The following is a 22366-nucleotide window of genomic DNA, read 5'->3' on the forward strand; positions in this document are numbered from 1 at the left end:
TGGGTGAAACCAAACCTTCTCGCTGAGCCTTTGCCAAGGAGTTCTGCTTTCAGTTCCCATCAAGTAATCTTAAGAAAGGGAGCGCTCAGTTAGGGTGATCACAGCAACACAGATGACACTCAGGAAGGCTCCACACTGCGCACTTCACACACCTCAGCTCTGTTACTGCTCCCGACCGCCCTTCACGATCTGCCTGATCTCCCCGTTTTACAGATGAGGAAACTGAGGCTCCGAGAGGTGAGGGCTTGAGCAAGTCACAGAGCTCAGCAGAGCTGGGATTCACATCGCATAGTCTGTCCCCAGAGTTTCTAAGCAATTCTGAAGTAATCTTGGGAGAGAAGAAGCCAGGATTGCAGGCCGGACAGAGGCTGGAGGGAAGGACAGCCAGCTCCTCAGTTAGGTTCAGTTCAGTCGCTCAGTCGTGTCCGACTCTTTGCGACCCCATGAACCGCAGCACGCCAGGCCTCCCTGTCCATCACCAACTCCTGGAGTTTACTCAAACTCATGTCCATTGAGTTGGTGATATCATCCAACCTTCTCATCCTCCGTCATCCCCTTCTCCCCCTGCCTTCAATCTTTCCCAGCATCAGGGTCTTTTCCAATGAGTCAGTCCTTCCCATCAGGTGGCCAAAGCTCAGAGAAGAGTATTTCAGCTCTTTGGATGCTTTGTCTGGTCCCTCCCCCGCTGCACCGCCCCCACCCTGCTTTTCCTGGAGGAAGGGAGCAAAGGGTGGCCACCCAGAGTTCCCCGCGGTGGTGCACACGCAGACAAGGTCCTCTGAGGCAGAGGTTCTGATGGGGGCCAGGGTCTTGAACAGAGAGGACCAGCCAGCAGCTCTGGGAACATACGCTCCCTTTTCCCCAATCCAGACCCGATGGCAGCTTGTTGCGTGGAGAATGCATTCAGTACAAGCCTGACCGACGCATGTAGGCACCCCACATGCACGCACCGCCCCTCTCCAAAGGGGTCTGTGTCTGGTTGGGGGCCAGGGCCAGTGCGGGCTTCCCCTCCAAGAACCCATGGAAAAGGTGCTCTGACTGCAAGGCACATGGGAAGCAGGTGGCTGCTTGCTGAGGACAGGTCTTCTTCATGTGGGCAGGACCCCATGTTGGACTAGAAAAGCATCTGGGGGAGAAGAGAGAAAATCTCAGGCCCGCATTCCGCTCCCCCCTACTCCGGTATAGCCCACAGATACCAGCCTGCTTTGTGCTCAGCACTCGTGGGCAGCTTGGCCAAGTGACACACAAAGTCGGGTCCCACAAGAAAGCACAGTGAGTCACGCCCATAATCTGGAACCTGTTTCCCTGTCTGCCAGACCTCCCAGATCCTGCTCAACACACTTCACCCCTCACTTCACAGACTCCCACCAAGAATGCAACCAACCAGCCACATCCGCGACCACTGAAAGAGCTCCTGAGTGCCAGACACCACACCAGACAGTTTCCAGCCTCATCAAATCTGTTCAGATGCTCCCTGACTGCTCACAGTTGTCCCATGAGGTCAGCACCATTGTTAGTGCCATGTCACAGATGAGAAAACTGAGGCTCAGAGTGAGGTGAAGCAAGTTCCCCAAGACCAAGCAACAGGCAGGGGACACAGGCAGGACCAGAACAGGTCTGTGTGTCGGTCGGGTCCTGCAGTCCATGCTCACAGGCCTGGGACTGACTCGGCTTACTCCAATGAAGGACCCAACGATGCCTTTCCTTATTGCTCTCATTCATGAGTGACAAGGCGTGAGGGCAGGCTTGAGATTCAAAAGCAGGTGAGAGTCCTACTCCCCTGCCCAGCAGGTCAGCAGGCGTCCAGGCTGGGGCTTGCCAGGAACCCCTGAAAGAACACCTGGGGGGCTCCCAGTGCCCCCCCTCACGGGTGCTCGCAGAGCCTCCCTCTCTGTTGTTGCTCTGCTGCTGGGCATCCCTGGCCACTGCTTCCTGCACCGATTGCTCTGCCCTGAGCTCACACTGTTCATTGCCCTCAGCACGAGCTTCACATCCCTGACCCCATAGGCCATCATGTCCGAGCCTGACGAGACTTTAACTCATGGTCTATTCTACACCAATGACAACTGACATGAGTGCCTATGTGGCCACTGCCTGCCCAGTGCCCTAGAGGAAGCGCTCACTAAAAGGGGCTAAATCAGTGGGTGAAAAAGAAGCCCACTCACTCCTTTCTAAACCCTCCAGGGAAAAACTTTCCCTGGAACTGCCTTTTGAAGGCAACAAGGCCTCCTTGAAACTCCAGTAGGAGGTCAGGTGCCTGAGGATGGGGACCCAGGTGACCAGCCCTGGCTCCTGTATGGTCTTCATAAGCACCGTCTCTCACACAGAAGAGCCCCTGGCACAGCCCAGTTCACATTCTTCTAAACCTGCTGTCTCCATTCACTCCTGAATTCATGCGGAGCTGGAGGGGTGGTGCAGTGGCAAAGGGGGTGAGCTGTGAAACAGACAACTTCAAGGTTGTGTGACCTTGGGCAGGTGCGTCAGCCTCTCTGAGCCTCAGTTTCCTTAACTGTACAATGGTAATCCCACTTTTCGCTCAGAGGGTTTCTGTGATAATTAAATACCTAGCACAGGGCCCGGCACACGAGGGTTTGGTAGATGTCAGCTAGTGGGGTTCCTGACCTTGTTTCATAGACAAAGAACAAAGTCAGGGGATCATTTGGTGACAGGACATGGTGGGCTTGTCCACTGTATCCCACATGCTGGGATTCGGCCAGATCACATATTCTTTGGGTCTCATTAAATGGAAAAGGCAAGATTCCCTTTGTGTCACTCTGAATACAAAAGACAGAAATCTTTGTTGAGCAGACTCTGGAATCAGGCACACTTTGCTTGAGGGCCAGCCAAAGGGATTCAATTACTCAAAGGGGGCTGCTTCAAGACTGACTCACCTCCGAGACTGCAGGGGGCCACCCAGTGGCTTTTGGGATCAGGGTGGCACAGGTCTGAGTGGCAAGCCCCCCGCTGGTGACCTCGGGCTCCAGCCTTCCCGCCGGGGTGACCAGGCTGCTGTCTGCCTGCCTCATGCATCTCGAGGCCCCCAGCCTAATGCGTGTCAAGCACACACAGAAGCTCTGCAAATGTTCATCTCTCCTCTCTCACCCTTCCTCCCCTGCAAGGACCCAGGGCACAGGGGACATTTCAGTTTCGGTCTGCATGCAAATTGCTGCAGCTGACTAGACCGAAGGCACTGAATAAATGTGGATCTCCACGAACATGATTGTCAGGACATGGAATTCCCATTTGCTCAGCGAGAAACCCACATCCTCTGGAAACTGTAGGTGACTCACAATCCCTCTTCCCTTTAGCTCCTGGTTAGAAAATTCCTTTTCCTCTCCAACTCTTTGGGGAGGCAATTTTTTTTTCCCCAGACACAGAAGCTGCTGTCCCCAAAAATCCAGGTCAGGAGTGGGTGCCTTGGGTGGGACAGCGCACTGGCTTGGAGGCTGATGGTGACTTGGTGGGTGCAGGTCTAGACCCATCCTGCCTGCCAGGCCCAAGGGGAAAGGAATGTCACCTTGGCACCAGAGGGAGTTTAAAAGCAGGAGAAGCAGGACTGAAAGTGGCCAAAGAAAGACAGGAGGCCAGGTGGGGAGGACGGAGGGTGGGGTGGACTCAGTTCTTTGGAAAGGAGCAACATGAAGATCGCAGGGCCTGAGAAATGCAGGGACACCCAGGGCTTAGCCCCAGCTCAGGCCCCTTAGGAAAGAGTGGGAAGAGAAGTGCCCTGAGCTAAGAGGCACGGCCTCTGATCATGCCTCCATCTTCTCTTGCCTTGGGTGTGACCTTGACCTAGGGCCTCACTTTTCCCATCTGTCCAGTGGGATTTTCCTAAGACATACTGAGCACAAGGTTGCCAGATTGAGTGAATAAAAATACAGGATGCCTGGTTAAAATGTGCATGTCGGATAAACAATCAAACAAAGGAATGACATTATAGTATAAATGTGTTTTAAATAATGTATCTGAAATTCAAATTTCACTGGGCCTCTTCTATTTTATCTGGCAGCCCTGACTGTGGAGAGCAAAGGGGAGTATCGGTGGGAAGAGCTTTTAAAGAGTCAGGAAGGCCAAGGGCTGTAATGGCATAGTCTTTGGAATCCGCGTGCGTTCGGCCAAGCAATACTCTCGCCCCTCTCAGGATCCAACCCATGGACGCCAACAATGACAAATAGGACCGTGTGCCAAGAATGACAGCCAAGATATGTAAACATCCCTGCAGAAAAGCTTTGGGGATGGGGATCATATAGCCTGAAGAAGCAGCCTTAGGAAGAACAGATGCAACCATCTTTACATCTTGAACAGCCTCTCCCAGGGACGGGGAGATGAGCTGGACTTAAAACACAGGAAAACCCTGCACAACGAGAGCTCTGTGAAAGCGGATGGACTTTCAAGGGAGGCAGCTTCCAACACCAGGGTGTTCAACTTGGAGTTTAATGACCAAAATCCTCCAGAAGGGAGTCCTGCTGAGCTTCAAGAAGGTTGGCCCAGAAGACTTCTGATATCCTCATAAAGTCAGGTTCCCTAATACTCATTGCAGAAATTTCTTTTTCCAAAGCATTCAGGTCAGTGCCTTGTGCCAAAGAAGGTGCTCCACAAAGGACATCAGGGATGACAAATGTATGACTCACGTGTTGACACTTCCCAATCCCGAGCCAAGGCAGACATCACCAATCAATCACAGCACTATCTCCCGATGATTTCCAATGTGACTTTGAAATCTTTCTCAACGCAGCATTCTAAATGGCTGACGTTCTGTGCTGTGGTTAGTGGCTCAGTTGTGTCCGACTCTTTGTGACCCTATGGACTGCAGCCCGCCAGGCTCCTCCGTCCATGGAATTCTCCAGGCAAGAATACTGCAGTGGGTTGCCATTCCCTTCTCCAAGGGATCTTCCCAACCCAGGGGTTGACTCTGGCTTTCCTGCATTGCAGGCAGATTCTTTACTGGCTGAGCCACCAGGGAAGCCCTGGTGTGTATATAAAACACTACTACTACTACTGAATCACTACTTATTACCATCACTACTTTACTATTTATTAACTAGTAGTGATAAAATCATTAGCATGATTATCACTAAATTTATTATTACTATTACTAGTGCTTCTTGAGTGCTTACTACGTACCTCTTGCTGTTGTTCAGTTGCTAAGTTGTGTCTCTGTGAGCCCATGGACAGCAGCACGCCACGCTTCCCTGACCTTCACCATCTCCAGGACTTTCCCCAAACTCAAGTCCACTGAGTCGGTGATGCCATCCAACCATCTCATCCTCTGTCGTCCCCTTCTCCTCCTGCCTTCAATCTTTCCCACCATCAGTACTAGGCAATTTATATGTACTAGTTTCCCTGAATCCTCATAGCACTCTCCCAAGTTAGGTACTGATATTATTCCCATTTTAAAGATGAAGAAATTGAGGCACAGGAGGCTTAGAAAATGTGCTCAGAATTGCAATTAAAAGAGTGATAGAGCTAGGATTTGAACCCACGTAACCTGGTTCTAGACTGGTCTGGGTATAAGTGGTCCTAACAAGAGTGAGCATAAACATCCCATCTGACAGAGTGGATCCCTGAGGAAGTGAGCCTGTAACTGAAGACCACGGAGCCCAGAGGAAGTGAGGCCAGGATCTATACACAGGTTGATCGGACCTCCACTCCTCACCCTGCCCTGGTTCTGCTCTCACCTACCTGAGCAGGAGCACATTGCCCATGGGAGCCTCTGGGCCTTCTTCCCAGGACTAGACTTCCCTGAACAATGGGGGTCCCCAATTCTCCAGGGCCTTCACCAGCCTCCTTCTCAATAGAATGTCTCTGTACGGTGGCTGGAGTATCCAAAGCTGGCAGCCCATTTGTCAAACCAGGCAACAGTCTCCTTGTATGAGCTCCTGAGACTCAAACCCCACAAGATATGTCCCAAAGAACAGAAGAGAGGGCCATCAGACCCTCAAGGAAGCTCCTAGACTTATTTCCTAGTCTCAGGCCTGTCACTGGCCCTCGGGCCTGGGCCCAAGGTCAGGGCTCACCCTCTGGAGGTCTATCGGGGAGCCCCGGTTTTGGTTAATAGCATCATTCCACAAAGCTACCCCAACCTGGATGGAGTCAGAAGTCAGATTGCTTCCCACCTCCCTGGTACAGGCCTCTTTCAGTCCCAGTCACATCAAGAGATAGTAACAAGAAATAACATTTTAAAATAAAAGCAATATTTTCTACTAACTGCAAATTTACTGAGTGCTAGACCTTGTACAAAAGATAGTACAAGAATGCCTCGTTTAATCCTCATAGCCCTCCCAAAGAGGAGTCTACCATCATACCCATTTTACAGATGAAGAACTAAAGCTCAGGGAGGGTAAGTGACTTGATCCAGGTCACACAGCCTGGCCATGGCAGAACTGGGACTTGACCTCAGGTCATCTGGCTCCAAAGTCAGTGTTCTAAAAAGGATGGAGAAGACTGGCCAGGGTGGTCCAGAGCCTCAGCTCCTCTGCTAGTCACTTCCTTTCTCTGGACCTGAAGCACCTCATCTGTTGGATGGGCACGCTACCACCTGCCTAGACCTTGCTGCAGAGCAACAGACAGGCAGCAGGTGTCAAAGTACACGGCCATCTCATGCTCCAAACCCTTTCTCATTTGAGGAATGAAGAAAGGGGCTCAGAGGTTGGTGATCCACCTGAGGCCACACAGCATGGCTTTCCTCCCTTAGTCCCCTGCCCTGACTGCCCTGTCCTGCTCTCACAGCTCCTCCAGGGGTCTGATGAGAGAGGAGCCTTTTCAGCAGGACTTGAGGCTCATTCCCCACACTCTCCCTTCTGGCCATTCTCCTCCCCAGGCATCTGTGTACTTACAATGAGGCCGGGGACTCCTGGGGGCCCTGGCAGGCCCAGTTCTCCCTGCAAAGAAAGAGAGACCAAGGTGGTTACTTGCTCTGTGTCCCTCCAGGACACACCCTCCACGCCCTCCTCCACGTGGGCCCCTGGGAGAATCATTTGGAGCTGAACATTTTTTGTTCCTGACTCTTCTGAGCCTGGTCTGGAGTTTGGATGAGAACTTCCTCCTTCGTCATCAGCTTTCCACATCTGTAAAGTGGGGAGATTGGATTTCTAATCCAGTACCTTCCAGTGGCAGGTGTGAGAATGGGCAGAATCCTGACTGTAACAATAAAGATGAGCAGGATGCCTGGCTCAGAAGATCTCATTTCATCCTCACCTTACAGATGGCAAAACTTAGGCTCCAAGGTCAGGCAACTGTCCCAAGGTCAAGGATGAGGAAATAACAGGGGAGTGAAGACACCAAGCCGAGACCTACCCGGCCAGCTTCCCTCCATTTCTCACCAGAAGATACTGGGGCCCTTGAGAGAACCCCCGAACCTCCCAGCAGAAAGAGGCTCTCAGGTTCTACCTCCCAGGGCCTCCAAGAGGTTGGGGAGCTCTCGCCTGGGAGTCAGGAGATACAGCCATGTATGGGCAAGTTTGTTTTCCAGATCTCTAAAAATGGACCTTCAATTGCCTGCACCAGAAAAGACAGGTAGAGGGGATTGGATCAAATTAAAAATGCAAGAGTGGGAATAAAAATAGGCTCTAGAAATGGTGATTATGAATCACCAACATCCTCCAGGGGGTGTCTTCCTTCATCTGTGCAGTCAGATGGGACATCATTACTACAGCCACTGAGAAGAGGAAGAGGAGGTGAGGAGTAGCCTTGGCTTTAACATGAAGGATCTGAGACTCGGGAAAGGAAGGGACTTGTTCAAGGCCACTGGATTACGCAGCAGAGCAGGGACCAGTCATCAGGTCCTCCTCCTACTCCTTTGGACCATAAGTGTTGAGTCATCCCTGCCCCTCTCCAAGGACACTTCCAGGATGACATCACCTATTATACTAATAGTGGTTAATCCGGTGACTAGTACGCTGAAGGAAAGACTCTGGTTTCCCACTTCTGACCCCTTGCCAGTGCTCTTTCCTCCACCCGGAATGCTCCCCTACCATCTCTTTCCTCATCCCAATTCCAATGCCATCTTTCCCAGGAGTCGTCTCTGCTTCATTATCCCGTCTCCATAGCATCCCGTGTCTCACTTCAACTCGTGCAATGGACCAGGGAGACAGCCATGAGCTCCTCCAGGGCAGGAACAGGCCCCATCATCACCCACTCTTTCCAACCCCTCCATCCAGTGAAAACCCAGTGCCTCCCTGCCTCCTCTCACTGCATTCTCACAACACCTCTCTGAGACTGGAGGATCTACCATTGGATCCCTGTCATTTACAGATGAGGAAACTGAGATCCAGACAGGGCAACTGATTTGTCCAAGCTTCCAAGCCTGGCAAGGGGTGCAGAAGGATCCGAACTCAGACCCACCTGGCTCTGAGGTCAGGGCTTCAGGTCCCCGGGGAGCCCGGGAGTCAGCCCCAAGCTGGGTGAGGCTCAAGGAGCATTTGTGGAATTAAACAAGCACATATCAGGTGCTGACTATGGCTTTAGCAGCCACCTCTGCTGAGGGCACGGCTGGGTACAGCTGCGCAGACCGGAAGCCCCAGGACAGATGGGGGCACACGGCAGATGTGCCAAAGAGCCCTGGACATGATGTGCACTTCCAGGCAGAGAGCCTGCTTTCCCACCACTGGAGCTGGAGCCTCGGACGGGAAGGGAGAGGCGGGCTCAGCTCCCCAGGGCAGGCTGACCTGGCTCCCTGATGAGCCTCGATTATTTACAAACTCTATAAACATGCCTATGCTGGAGATTGCTTTAGAACTCAGCTCTTCCCTCCATACAGGGCCTGCAAACCATCTGCTTCCCCAGGCTGCTGCCGTCCCATAAACATTTCTGGGACTTTGTAAGATGGTAGTGGCCTGGATTCCCCAGCAGGAAGTGACCCACGAACCTTCCTGACTCCTTGAGGATGGGACATAGCCTAGGGCTTTGGGACCTGGGGCTCAGTGGGCTGGAGGGCTCTCCTGAAGTTGGGTGGCATGGTTCAAAGGCCATCCATAGTAGACAGAAGCCAGGAATTCAGGAAAATCATGCAGTTCACCCAGGAGAACCCAGCTCATGTGTGACCCAGCTGGGTGACCTAAAAGCTTGGGGTCCTAAAACCTGCTGTGTGCTTGTCCCTAATCTCTTTCCTGTGCCCAAAAAAGATGTGAAATACTTACAGGGTTTCCATCCAGTCCCGGAGGGCCTCTTTCCCCAAAGTCTCCAGGAAACCCCTGAGGGCATGAGAGAGAGCAAACATCTGCAGATTAGTGTGTATACCTGTGGGTGGCTTGGATCCAAACCCCCAGGGGACACAGGACACGTCCATGCAGTCTTACTCACTGGTTCCAGGATCTGTGCAAGCTCGGGAGTCCTGAGTCACCTTGGGCCCTCAACGAACATCCTCCCCCGCCAGCCCCCAATAAAGAACTTCCCAAGGACTGGCTACTGTACAGAAGCCCATGGCCAGGGAGCCCTCTTTTCATGTTCTCTGAGTGTCAGAAAAGAGTACCCGGCTCCCTGGCACGTAAAGGCCAGCCCCCAAGCTGAGACTTGCCTGGTGGCTCTGGGTCAGTACAGAATCCACCTATAATACAGGAGACCCGAGTTTGATATCTGGGTCGGGAAGACCCCCTGGAGAAGGAAACGGTCAGCCGCTCTAGTATTCTTGCCTGGAAATTCCATGGACAGAGGAGCCTGGCGGACTGCAGACCATGGAGTCGCACACAACTTAGCAACTGAACTACCACCAGGCTGAGACCTGGTCCTGATGGAGCAGGGGGGCGGGAAGGTCTGGGCCTCCACCAGTCACTGACTTGCTGAGAATTCTGAGTCATGCCTTCCCCCGTGAGCTTCAGTTTCCCCACTGGTCCAAGCAGGAGAGGCTTCAGAAGCCCTTTCCCAGCCCTGACCTTCTGCAATTTATGTGACATGCTCTTTAAAAGCTACCCTGTGGAATCATGATCTTCATTTTACAGATGAAGAAAGTGAGGCTCTGAAAGGGCAGGTGTCAAGGTCACAGGGTCACACAGATAGGGAATACGGGCACCACGGCCACAGGTGAGTTTCGGCAGCCAAGGAAAACCAGGCCGCCTGATGCGGGCAGGTCTGGCCCTCTCCCCCCTGCCCTGACCCCTTCTCCAAGCTCTCTGGGGAGACAGGCAGCTGGAAAAACATCAGCTGTGGAGAAGCTTCTCGGAGCCGAGGAGGAGGGGACAGCTCCATTCTACTTCAAAAGGAAAAGAAAGTCCCTGAGCCTGGAATTCAGGGAAACCTGTTCTCCTCTCCTTGAATTCAAATCACTGTTTTTCCAGGGAAATTTAATAAAAAAACAAAGCACATGTTTCTCTGACCAAGAGGAGGCCTGAGCTGTTCAAACAGTCAAGATTCTTCACGGAGGATAATTTATTTCTGGTTTCTGAAGCCACTGGGGGAATCCAGAAAGTAGATTAAACTAAAAAGACCAAAGATAAAAACAAACCCCAAGCCAATTACAAAGTCTAAACTGGCTGAGCAACAGCCCTTGAAGCGCGTGTGCATCTAGGCCTTCGTCTTGCCCTGCCCAGAATACTATTCCCCTCAAATCCCTTATCTGCCAGGAAACCCTAGTGGACCAGAAGGGAGGGTGTTGATATGGACCCTGTAGGAGGCGGGGCTTCATTCTGACACCCAAAGGAGGAAACGGGGACACATTAAAGAGACCTGGGCCAAGCCAGTGACTTTGCATGCAGAACTTGACGTGCCTTTGACATTTGCCCTTGAGGGGAAGGTTATTGGTCCCATTTAACAGATGGGGAAATTGAGGCTCAGAGAGAGAAATGTCACTTCACCAAAGACAAGAAGCAAGTCTGTGGCAGAGCTGAGCCCAGGTCCCATCTCTCTCAACTCTGCCATGTTTGTATGAGCTGAGTATGGGCACATCCTGGCATGCAGAAGCTGCTTGAATGTGTGCCCGACTGATTTTAGAGAGTGGTAAAGGTAGGCGTGTGTGTGTGTGTGTGTGTGTGTGTGTGTGTGTGTGCGTGCGCACATGAGCATGCCCCTCCAGATCGAGTTTTCATGGGGTTACATCTGACCCTATATAAGATGCTTCTTCCCACATCCTTAGGGTCCCCCGTGGCAAATTCCAATCCATCCCCACTTTGCCATGCTATAAGGCAGACAGCCCTCTCACCTCCTGAGGCAGGAGATATCAGCTGGGCGAGTAGTGGGCAGCGGAGGCTCCTAAAGGCATTTGAGCCACCACCTCTGACCTTGGAGGATGCGGCTGGGGGCTTGGCAAGACAGAGAACAATCCCTCAGGCGAGAAGGTGGGATGCTGTCTAGCCGGACACCTGGCTGACTTCACAAGGCAGGGTTTGGGGAGTCCATGCTGTGCTCTCCAGAACCAGGGTCTGGAGACAGCCTGGAGACTTAGCTGGGCTCACCCCCGGGTGGGCTGTGTGACTACAGGCAGACCCTCACTTGACCCACTGTCCTCGCAGGCTGAGGGTGTGCTCTCTGAGAACCCTTCGGCTTGGCCCATCCCTTAGACAAAGCCTGGAAGGGAGGCGCAGGAATGCCCCTGGGACCCCGCCACCAGCCCCATCACCTCAGGAAGACAAGACAGTGAGGCAGCACTCCCCAGGCACCAATCCTGGCTGAGATGCCTAGCACACTCACATGCAGAAGCCACCGACAGGTCTAAACCCATGGGTCTGCAGCCAGGGCCACGCTAGGCTGGCTCAGGGACTCCTCTCAGACCCAAGGCCCACGCCAGCTTCCCCCATGAGGCTTTAGAGCCAAAGCAACCGGATGCCAACCCTCCACCACCCGCAGGCCTCTCTGAGCCTCGGTTTTCTCTGCTGTGCAATCGGGGTCCTGAGAGTTTGAGCCAAGATGCTGGATGGAGGGCGAGTACCTGCCAGCATGTGGAGGCAGCAGCGATGCGAGGGCATCTCTCTGAGGCTTAAGCCAAGACTAGACCATCAGAATCAATGGTCGAAAACCCAAAGAGAGGCACTTATGCGGACAAAATGCAGCCTGAGGAGAGCCAGGGGCTGATGATGGCATGGTGACAGCAATAACAGAAGCAGCACCATGACAGAGGACCTATTATTGGCCCCATTTTCGAGATGAGGAAACTGAGGTCCAAAGATATTAGGGAACTTGTCTGAAGTCACACAGCTATGGAATAGAAGAACTGGGATCTGAACTCGAGCAGTCTGACTCCAGAGCCCATTCTCTTGGCTGTGAATCAACAGTGAGTACACAGAATGGGCTGGAGCAAGCCTGTGGCCTCTCAAGGGCACATGAGAGCCCTGGACTAACACGTAAGAGGGAATGGCATTGCCAAGGCTCAGGACTGGTTCTGGTTATCCATTGTGCTCAGCGGCCTCAATACCCAGCCCTGTATCCACCTTTTCTTGCTTTCTTCAGAGCCAAGCAGATGATCTAGAAATATAGGGTAATTAAGAACACAATAACCCAAAAAAGGGCTTCCCTGGTGGCTCAGATAGTAAAGAATCTGCCTGCAATGTGGAAGACCTGGGTTTGATCCCTGGGTTGGGAAGATCCCCTGAAGGAGGGCATGGCAGCCCACTCCAGTATTCTTGCCTGGAGAATCCCATGGACAGAGAAGCCCAGCCTACAGACCATGGGGTCCCAAAGAGCTGGACACGACTGAGTGACTAGGCAGAAAAAAGATAGGGCTTTAAAAGAGCTGGAACTGGCATCCAGATCTGCGACTGGAATAATCATAGATGGTCTAAGATGGAAAGACCCTAGCTGTTCTTAGCTTTAAGGACCTCATTCGTCAGTGGGGAAACTGAGGCCCAGAACCTGCCCAAGGCCCCCTCACCTCACTAGCTTGCTGCACCCCTCCACTGCTGAGCAACACATCCCAGTTCCTACACTTGCCCAGGGCCCTGATGCTTGATCCAAGGGGTCCCAGAGAGGTGGCGGTGGAGCGGAACACACACCACCACCTCCACCCTCCTTGCTTCTCCCTGTCTGGCCGTGCCCACCCGTGCACAGCACATACTAACAGCCTGGCCGATGGCGGGACCTTCCTCCGCAGGCCCGAGCTCCCGGCTACAGCAAGCTGGCCCGAGGCCCAAGGAATGAGCTCGGCGCCCTGCCGGGCCCCAGCCACGTGGTCTCCCCACTTCCCCAGGTCAGGCCCCCCTGGGGAACTGAATGCCTCATACTTTGGGCAGAACAAGGCCCAGGAGGAGACAGAACCAGGATCAAGGGCGAGACTCCACATTGTCTCTTGGCTACGGCAATTCAGAGCAACAGACACCTAAACAGGGACAGTTCTCATAACCACATCTGTGGCAGGATGCCAGGGGCTGAGGAGGCCTCCGAGAGCCATCTTTTCCACCCCCTCCCTCCAGCCAGTGTCTACACTGACGGCCTGCTCCAGAAGGTGAGACGTCGGGGAGGGGATTGCAGTCTCCAGGATCAGAAGTCCTGCTACATCTTGAAGACTCAGCTCTCTGGCCTGCTAGATGGTCAGTCCTGCCCCACCCACCTGACAACTCACCAGCCCAGCTTTCCCCGTGCTAAGGAAGAAGTGAGATATTTGCAATCCAGCCTCTGGTAACATTAGGCCCTAGCCTCCGGTAAATTCTAAAATGCCATCACACACTGGTTAGGTGCTAACAATGGAATTCATGATAACCTCAAGGAAAAGCCTGCAGGAGAAACTTGGAGCCCTCTTTACAGGGTTTACATTTGCTAAAGTCGAGAAGTTCCTGCACAGGTTGACAACAGCCTGTATTCTTTTCCAGAAGATGTGTGCCCTCCAAGTGCTCCAACAGGGAAAGACTCCTTAAGATCCCAGCACCTTTTTCTCACGACACTGAGCATGTCTTCACCCTGCCTTCTGATATCTACCCAGGAATCCACCCACAAGGAGTCACCACGGGGAGGAAGAAGGAGAGAGGCAGGGAGAGTTCTCAGCAGGATTAGAGGGTTGCTAACAGCCCTGGGGACAGTTCCAGTTCCAGTTTTGGAACCTAGGGATCATACCCCCAGCTCACAGCAACACCACCGCTTAGAACCTTCATCGGTTTTGTCCTCAGTTTCTCCATTTGGAAACCACTTTGCTCCCTGCTGCCCTCAGGCTGAGAAAGAGCTTGAAGCCAAAACTGAACTATGTGAGAAGCCCTGTCCTGCCCCAGACAGGCATGTGGCCTTGGACGAGTCCCAGCTGTCCCTAAGCCACACACGGAGGGAACCGGAGCCAAGGCTGGACCTTTCCAGCTCTAAGCTTTAGGGTCTGCCTGCCTGACTCGCTACACAAGACCAGCCCTGGCAGATCTGGCCAGAAGCCACGAGAGAAGCTGTGAGCAGGGGCTGGTCTTGCCAGGCATTCCAGCGGGCTCGACAGTGAAGCCAGAGTGCAGGACAAGAGGATTCACTGTGGCATCTTCCTAGGCCCCGTGAGAGACTGCAAAGTGTGGCTCCGTCCCCAGCTGTGTCACTGCATCACGCGCCTAACAGCCCAGGAGAAACCTCTTCAACTCCAGCCAGGCTTGTAACATCTCATATCTGGACCTCTCCTCGGGAAACCACAACACAGGTGATGTGAGATGAGAGATGTGGAGTAAGTTTTCTCTTGGAGGCTGAAGATGGGAACATAGAGAGGAGAGGGGTGACGGGGAGAGCACCCTGCCTGAGCACGCAAGGGTCCTGGGTTCAAGTCCCAGTTCTGCCACCACTGTGCTGTGTGACCTTGGGCGAGTCTACTGGCCTCTCTGAGCTATGTCTACTCATGCATCTGACCAAGAGGCGGGGCCAGCTCATCACTAGGGTTCCTGCAGCTCTGATGTGCTCTGACCTCTGCTGTGTTTCACAGCTCCCATCCGCAGAAGATTCCCACTCAGCCTCCTGATGCTGAGCAGGCCGTATGCATGGGCCTGAGATTTTGCTTGCTGGAGAGAAACGGACCACAGCAAAATCATTGCCAGCCCTGCCAGAAATGAGGCCAGCTGCGATCTGGCATGAAGGGATTCAGCTCATTCTCCTGACATTTCCTCTTGGTAATAAGTGCCTAGAAATCGTCTGGCCCAAAGCTTTTGACCAGAAGAAAACCCATTCACAGAAGGAGCCCCCAACCCCCATCAGACAGATCAGGGGCTTAGGAGCACGTAACAGGGGGATAGCCTTAAAGACCAGGCGAGGAGTGTGTGGGCCAAGGGTGCAGCAGACGGGGAGGCCAGGCAAAGGCACACACAAAGCCCAAGGGACTCCGGGATTTAAAGTCTGTTCCATACATATTAAATCACTCTGAGGCCTTGCCCACGTGCTGGCCAAGATGACTGGACCGGGGTCAAGCAGACGTTCATGGCCCTCTGGGGTATTGCGTGGCCATAGGACTCCCTGGTGGAATGGGGGTGGTTCCTCGCACCCATGCCTGACACCCCAGTGCCAGGGAACATGCATTATGGAGGGCAGGGTGGAATCTGAGGGAGTTAAAGGCACAAAAACATGGAGCGAAGAGACAGAAATGAGTTGTCTGTTACAGGGGCTGAAGTGTGGCAAGGCCTCAGAGGGTCTCTGGGTGCGTGGCTTTGAAGCCTCGGTTTCCTTGCCTGGAAAATAGATAATCAGCCTTACCTCAGTGAGTCAGTATGAGAACCACATGTAGTGTTCAAATGCCACGCAGGTAGCAGGGCCTCCAGGAGTGTGTGCTCGGTTACGTAGTCACGTCTGACTCTTTGCGACCCCATAGACTGTAGCCCACCAGGCTCCCCTGTCCATGGAATTTTCCAGGCAAGAATACTGGAGTGAGCGGCCATTTCCAAGTCCAGGGGCTCTCCTGACCCAGGGATTGAACCCGCGTCTCCTGTGTCTCCCGCCTTGGCAGGTGATTTCCAGGGCTGCACTGAGTCATTCTGCCTGAGCCAACTGCTCCCACTCTGTGACTGAGACTTTAAACAGACCCAGAGAGCTAAAGCCATTGGCTTAAATTCACACAGGCCAGAGGAATCCTCAGTCACCCACAAAACCACAAATAGAAACAATTACTGCTACTATCTATTGAGTTTTTACTATGTGACAAGCACAATGACCCCATGAGCTAGAAGCTATTATCCCCATTTTTCAGATGAGAAAACTGCAGTTCAGACCCAGTAGTACTCTTGCCCCAGGGCCTTTGCACCTGCTTTTCCCTCAACCTGGAATGCTTTTCCCCACAGCAGCCACAAAATTAAAAGATGTTCGCTCCATGGAAGAAAAGCTATGACAAAGCTAGAGAGCATATTAAAAAGCAGAGACATTACTTTGCTGACAAAGATCCATGTAGTCAATGCTATGGTTTTTCTAGTAGTCATGTATGGATGTGAGAGTTGGACTATAAAGAAACCTGAGTGCCGAAGAATTGATGCTTTTGAACTGTGGTGTTGGGAAAGACTCTTGAGAGTCCCTTGGACAGCAAAGAGATCCCACCAGTCCATCCTAAAGGAAATCAACCCTGAATAGTCACTGGAAGGACTGATGCTGAAGCTGAAGCTTTAATACTTGGCTACATGATGTGAAGAGCCAACTCATTGGAAAAGACCCTGATGCCGGGAAAGACTGAGGGCAGGAGAAGGAGGACAGAGGATGAGATGGTTGGATGGCATCACCGACTCAACGGACATGGGTTTGAGCAAACTCAGGGAGATGGTGAAGGACAGGGAAGCCTGATGTGCTGCAGTCCACGGGGTCGCAAGGAGTTCGACAGGACTGAGCGACTGAACAACAACAATTAGCCCTCAGGCACAAAGGAACTGTCAGCCGCAGAATGGTCTACGTCTGAGGGTGAGGTACCCCTTCTGTCAGTTCCGTGAGGTCAGGACCTGAATGTCTCTCTTCTCTGAACCCCACCACCCGACTTGGCCCCCAGAGGGCCCAGATCCCTATACTACAACAGGTAAGGTGTCATGAACACGCATGTCAACCACAGAATCACAGTCAACCCCCTTTCTGGCCACCCTTGAGTGTTCCTGGCTCCCTTGCAGCTGCCTCTCACCTTCTAACTCCCCCACTATCCCTTCTCCATCAACCACAAAGGAAGGCCCAGACCCAGAGATGAAGATGGTTCCAAGCCCAGGAGTTAACCTGTGGGGCAGCAGCAGAGAGCCTTAAGCCACCAGCAGGGGCCAGGCCTGAAAGAAAGATGCTTCAGTTACAATCCTGGGTCTCCTTCGACCTGACAATGGGACCCTGGACGTATCACCCTGATTCTCAGAGCCTCAGTTTCCCCTTGTGAAAAATGAGATCGTTGGAATGAATGACTTTCCCCCAAGCCGAAGATTCTAGGAATCCACTTCCGCAGCATTATTGCCAACTAGTGAACTTGAGCCAACACTGAGATCAGAGGCCCTGGACAAGGACCGAGTTAGTATCCTGGCTCTGTTGTGAAACTTGGGGCAAGTTACTTGAGCTTTCTGGGCCTTGGATTTTTCTTCCTGCCCCACAGATGCCCAAACAAAGGGAGAAATAATTTCCTTCTACAATGGACAATCAGGGTCAGAGCTGGTGAACTGGGGTTCCTGCTGAGCCCATCTTGTGGTCACGTCTCCAGTGGGCCTGCCCGACACCCCAGGGCCCTCTGGCCTTGCGTGTGTAGCAGTGAAACAGGTGACGCTAGGACAACACAGAGGCTGAGTATTCTCAGACACAGGAGCACAGACACCCGGTCTAGACAAGGCCCCCAGCATGGACACTCACGACCCAGACAACAGAAGCCCCCGGACACAGAAGCGCCTTGCAGGACAACTGCTGGACGTGCTGAGAAGCGCATCCCAGAAGGGCCCAGAGTCCTCAGGAGCCCCCAGCCCCAGCTGCGCAGCAGCCACTCAAGTGTTCTGGCAGCAGCCCCCGAGGCCCAGACAGCCCCCCATGCCTGCCCACACACTCAAAGCAGAGCAGGGCAGGGCGGAGCAGAGAGAAGCGAAGAATGCCCAGGCCATGGGTGGACGGGGCCACATGGCCAGTGGGAGGTCAAGTTCACCCATAGAATCTGCGTAATAGACACGGAAAATCTTTACCGGCCTACCCATCTTGCCCCTCTTGCCAGGAACGCCAGGCAGACCCTGTAGAAGGAAACGGGGAAGAGATCAGGACAGGATTCCAGCAGGAGACTAACAGCGTTGCTCCAACCAGCCTCGCCTCCACCCACAAGAGGAAGTCACAGTAAGCCTGGCATCCAGTCCACAAAGACAACAGGCACCGGTGATGTGCATGTTGGATGGATGGTCCTTAAATGCAGGTCCTCAGAGTGGGGGCCTGCAAGGACCTGAGCTGGCAGATTCCTAAGGAAAGCACCCAGGACTCTGGTACTCAGCGATAATAAATGCTCCTGCTGTTTCCCTGCGATTCTCTTTCACCAGCTTATTGATGAGATTACAGTTGAGTCTCCAAATGTGGGCTCAGGTGGAGAGGGGACAGAGCCGGTCCAGAGGCAGGTGGGGCGCACCACCGCTGTCCTGGAAACTCCAGCAGCCCCAGACACATACACAAACGAGCGTGGTGTGTTCAGGAAAGCTTCACATAACTCGTGCCTGGTGGGATCTGGTCCATGGGCCATATTGATTGGAAATTTGAAATAAGCCCATTTCTCATTTGCTGAAAGCCCTTCAGGAGCTCCTCATGCTCTCGGAATAGTCCCTCTCCTGATCTCAGTTCCTGGGGGCCGTATAGCTGTGCCCAGGGGCCCCCTCCAGCCCGTCTCCCATCCGCATTCCTGCCTTGCACTCAGAGCTTTGTGCTGTTAAACTCGCCAAGTAAGCTTCCGTCCCTGACTTTGCACATGCTCTTCTCTGTGTCTGGAAGGCATCTGCCTCGACTTCACCCTCAGTGGATGGCCTGTTCAACTCTGAGGCACCTCCTCCAGGAGGGATTCTAGAACTTTTCCAGCCCATGGCAGAGGAAGTGGGTGGGTGAGAGATAAATCAAGAAGGCATACTCACTCGCTCTCCATCGGACCCTGGCAGGCCGAAGAGCCCCGGGAGCCCAATGTAGCCCTAGGAAAAGAGCAGAGGGGAGGTCAGAAGGGCTGGCTGGTGGGCTGTGGCTTGCCCGTCCTGGCCCGGCCCGGCCCAGACCCCCCTTCGCTGCGCTCTGGCGCCTGGCTCCTCTTCCTCGCTGGCGGTAGCGGCGGCTCCAGTGGTTCCACGATGACATAGGCCTTGAGGCAAGTGTATATGCCCATGGACTGCATGGTGCTGGCTTCCACGATGTAGTCCAAAGGCACATACCCTCACGCCAGGGAAGGGCGCGGGCACTCGCAGGGGAAGGCCCGCCCCATGCCGAGGGCTCCTGAACCTGCTGGAAGGAAGCTCTCTGCTGGGTTAGATGCTGGGGTGGCACCAAGCCCTACCCACCCTCCCAGGGAGGCTGGCGGGCACTCGCGGCTCTTGCAATGCCTCCTTCTAGGCCTCCAAGGCTGTGCACGTGGGGCTCGCATCACCCTAGACGGCCTGAGGGTGGCCGGCAGTGACAGCTGCTACCACCCTGGTGTGCTGGCATCCTGCCAAGCACATGTGCCGCTGAGTTCAGCCCTCCCCAGGACCCTGCAGATGGCCCATCCTCCTCCTCGCTGAAAAAGAAGACCCAGGCTCTGGAGAGAAAGCGGCACAGAGAGTCAGGGGTGGAGTCTGGATCGTCTGCCCTCCAGCCTCTCTCCATGCCATGCCCTCCACCAGGCATGCCCTTCCCACCCCCACAACTGCAGAACCAATGCTTTCAAGCCCAGCTCGGAGGTTCTCTCCTCTGGCTAGCATCCCTGATGCCTCCAACCAGAAGCAACCTCCTCCCCTCTCCCCGGTCCCCTATTTATACGCCCTGCATGCGTGCTAAGAATACTAGAGTGCGTTATCATTTCCTCCTCCTGGAAATCTTCCCAACCCAGGGACTGAACCTGCATCTCTCGTGACTCCTGCATTGCACATGGATTCTTAGCCACTGAGCCACCAAGAAAGCCCCTATCTGTGCCCCACTTAATAGATTCACCACTTTCTCTTCTGTATCTTCATTCTCTTTCTCCACGTTTCATGGCCTCATTAGCCAGGGAACCTCTCCAGAGCAGGAACCTAGCCCAGGGTTCCTATCATATCTGTACTCTCTAGATGTTTGTGAGATGACTTCACTGATTAAATGGACATGAGTCTGAGCAAACTCAGGGAGATGTTGAAGGACACGGAAGCCTGGCGTGCTATAGTCCCTGGGGTCACAGAGTCGGACACGACTGGGCAACGGAACAACATAAGCTAACATTTACTGAGCACAAAGCACACTTCTCCGAGCTCTGCAGGCATTTAAGGCGTCTACTGTGCCCTCTCCACACCCTCAGGAAGTAGGCATTATTAGTCAGCCTCCTGTAGAGGTGAGGTCATTTAGGCCCAGAGAGGCTAAGTGACTTGCCCAGGGTCACACGTAGCAGAATGTGGTATTTGAATTGAGGTCATCTGATTCCCAGGGCCAGGGCCCCTCTAACCACTTCGCCACACTGCCTCCCATAAACAAGCAACCAGTGCAGGCTCACAAGCATTTCTCCATCCCTAGAAGAGGTCACGAGGCCCCTTTCTCAGCATCATCTTAACAAATGATATTTACTGATCATTCCTAGAAGGGCTTATATCCCAGATTTGCAGTGATGGGCTCAGAGAGGTCCAGAGATGTGCCCAAGCTCCCACAGCTGGTTAATGGCAGGGTAGGTCTCCAAACCAGCTGCCCTGACCCCAAGTCTGTGCTCTGCCTACTTCATAAACATAAGGCCGGTGATGGCAGGATTGGGCGGGCAGCCTGAGCGGCCCTGGCTCACCCAGGCTGCTCAGGGCCCTGTGGCCTTGAAAATGGGTGTGCCAGGGTCAGACCAGCAGTCCCCTGCACGCGCGGCCTCTAGATGCCACAGCAAGGCAAACGGCAAGCAGCCCCAGATGTCATTAGCCTGCCTTGCTCCTCCGGTCCTCCTGGTAGATCAGAGACCTGGGGCTGAACCAGGAAGCCCTTCTCCCTCAGTTCAGGAGGCCCCTCTGGGGCCAGAGTTCATGGGAACAGTTGGATAAAGGGAAGGAGGAGGGGCCCAGCTCCTAGGACAGGAGCCTCCTCAGCCCCTGTCTATCACTGCCCCGCCCCCATCACCATCATCATCACCACTGACATCATCAACACGTCCTGGGGAACTTTCCCACCTCCCAGCCTCTCTCCTAACATCCGCCCATCAGGTCCAGGGATTCGGGCTGAGACTGCAGCCATAAATAGCTTTGGCTCAGGCTCGAAGGACACGTCATACCTGACCTGACCTGGCCTGACCGAGGACTCTATGACCCACTTGCTGAGCATTCTTTAAGAGGCAGGCAGCCCAGCCCTCCAAATACCTGGGTCCTCAATCCTAGCCCCACCTTAGGCAAGCTGTGGGAACTGGGGCCCCATCATGAGCCCAGTTTCCTAGTATACAGAAGACAGGATTCCACTAGATTGCTTCTTAGTCTTCTAAACTCCATTTTACCCCCCATTCAATTCACCCAGAACTTTCTCCATTGCCCCACAACCCACCTGGGAGCCCACCTCAGCAGTATTTACTTCCAAATTCCTAGCATCCCCCTAACCAAGCCAGGGGTAGTAATGGACATCCCTCCCACGGGAAAGATGGGCAAACAGCCTGCTGGCTACTCAGGGTTTGTTTCAGGGGCCTTGAAGGAGGGGCAGAGGAGATGCTCCATTAGCCTCCAGGCCTGGCCAACATTCACTCATTGGTCAGGACTGCCCTCCCTAAAGGGTGATACCCCAGCCCTCAGCTAGGTGCAAGAGTGAGGCCTCAGAGGACTCCAGGGACAGACAAAGTGGCCCCAGCTTTGGTTCCCTACTGATTGGACTTGCTGGGGGACACAGCAAGCAAATGTGTGATTATAGCAGATGGGCTGTGGCTGAGGCTCCAGCCGACCTGTGCTGCCCAGCTGCCTGGCCGTGGAGACCAAGCTGGCTCCAGGGTTCCCGGCCATGTAACCATCCTCTGTCCCTCTGCTTTTGGAGCACTCAGGCGGGAAGACCGAGGCCCCAGCTCTCCCAGAAGACCCTGGGTGGACACTGCAGGCTTTACAGCCCGGATTGCCCATCAGGCCCACTGGAGGGACAGGAAATGCCCACCCGGGCCCCCAGGCAGGCGGCACTTGCCAAGTCACACTTACCCGGCTGCCTTTGGGCCCAGGGTCTCCTACAGGTCCAGGCAGCCCCTGAAACACAAAAGACAGAAGGGCAAGGGCATATGGAGATGTCCTAGCTGCTGCCCACAACCCAGGCCAAGACCTGTCTCCTTTGGCTTCACCTGTCTCTCTGTATGATAGGAGTGGGGTTACCCTCCCGGGCTTCAAACAGAGCCTCCAGCTACCCCAGGGCCCCAAGCAGGTGGCTGGGAGAGCTTCTGGAGCCATGCCCT

The 22366-nt window shown here is 53.8% G+C and overlaps 1 protein-coding gene across 5 annotated transcripts in view; it reads right to left on the reverse strand.

Moving 5' to 3' along the window:
- The window catches only part of COL27A1 (collagen type XXVII alpha 1 chain), a 151600-nt gene that overhangs the window by 79394 nt on the left and 49840 nt on the right, over nt 1–22366 (reverse strand). For all 5 annotated transcript variants that reach the window (XM_042242831.2, XM_042242832.1, XM_060408850.1 and 2 more), the window contains 5 exons: nt 22119–22163; nt 18900–18953; nt 17979–18023; nt 9138–9191; nt 6837–6881 (listed from right to left, as the gene is read on the reverse strand). In XM_042242831.2, coding sequence (XP_042098765.1) covers nt 6837–6881; nt 9138–9191; nt 17979–18023; nt 18900–18953; nt 22119–22163 — 243 coding nt within the window. The remainder of the gene's footprint in view (nt 1–6836; nt 6882–9137; nt 9192–17978; nt 18024–18899; nt 18954–22118; nt 22164–22366) is intronic.

This window comes from Ovis aries, chromosome 2, assembly GCF_016772045.2.
Source record: "Ovis aries strain OAR_USU_Benz2616 breed Rambouillet chromosome 2, ARS-UI_Ramb_v3.0, whole genome shotgun sequence".
NCBI classification, from domain to species: Eukaryota; Metazoa; Chordata; class Mammalia; order Artiodactyla; family Bovidae; genus Ovis; species Ovis aries.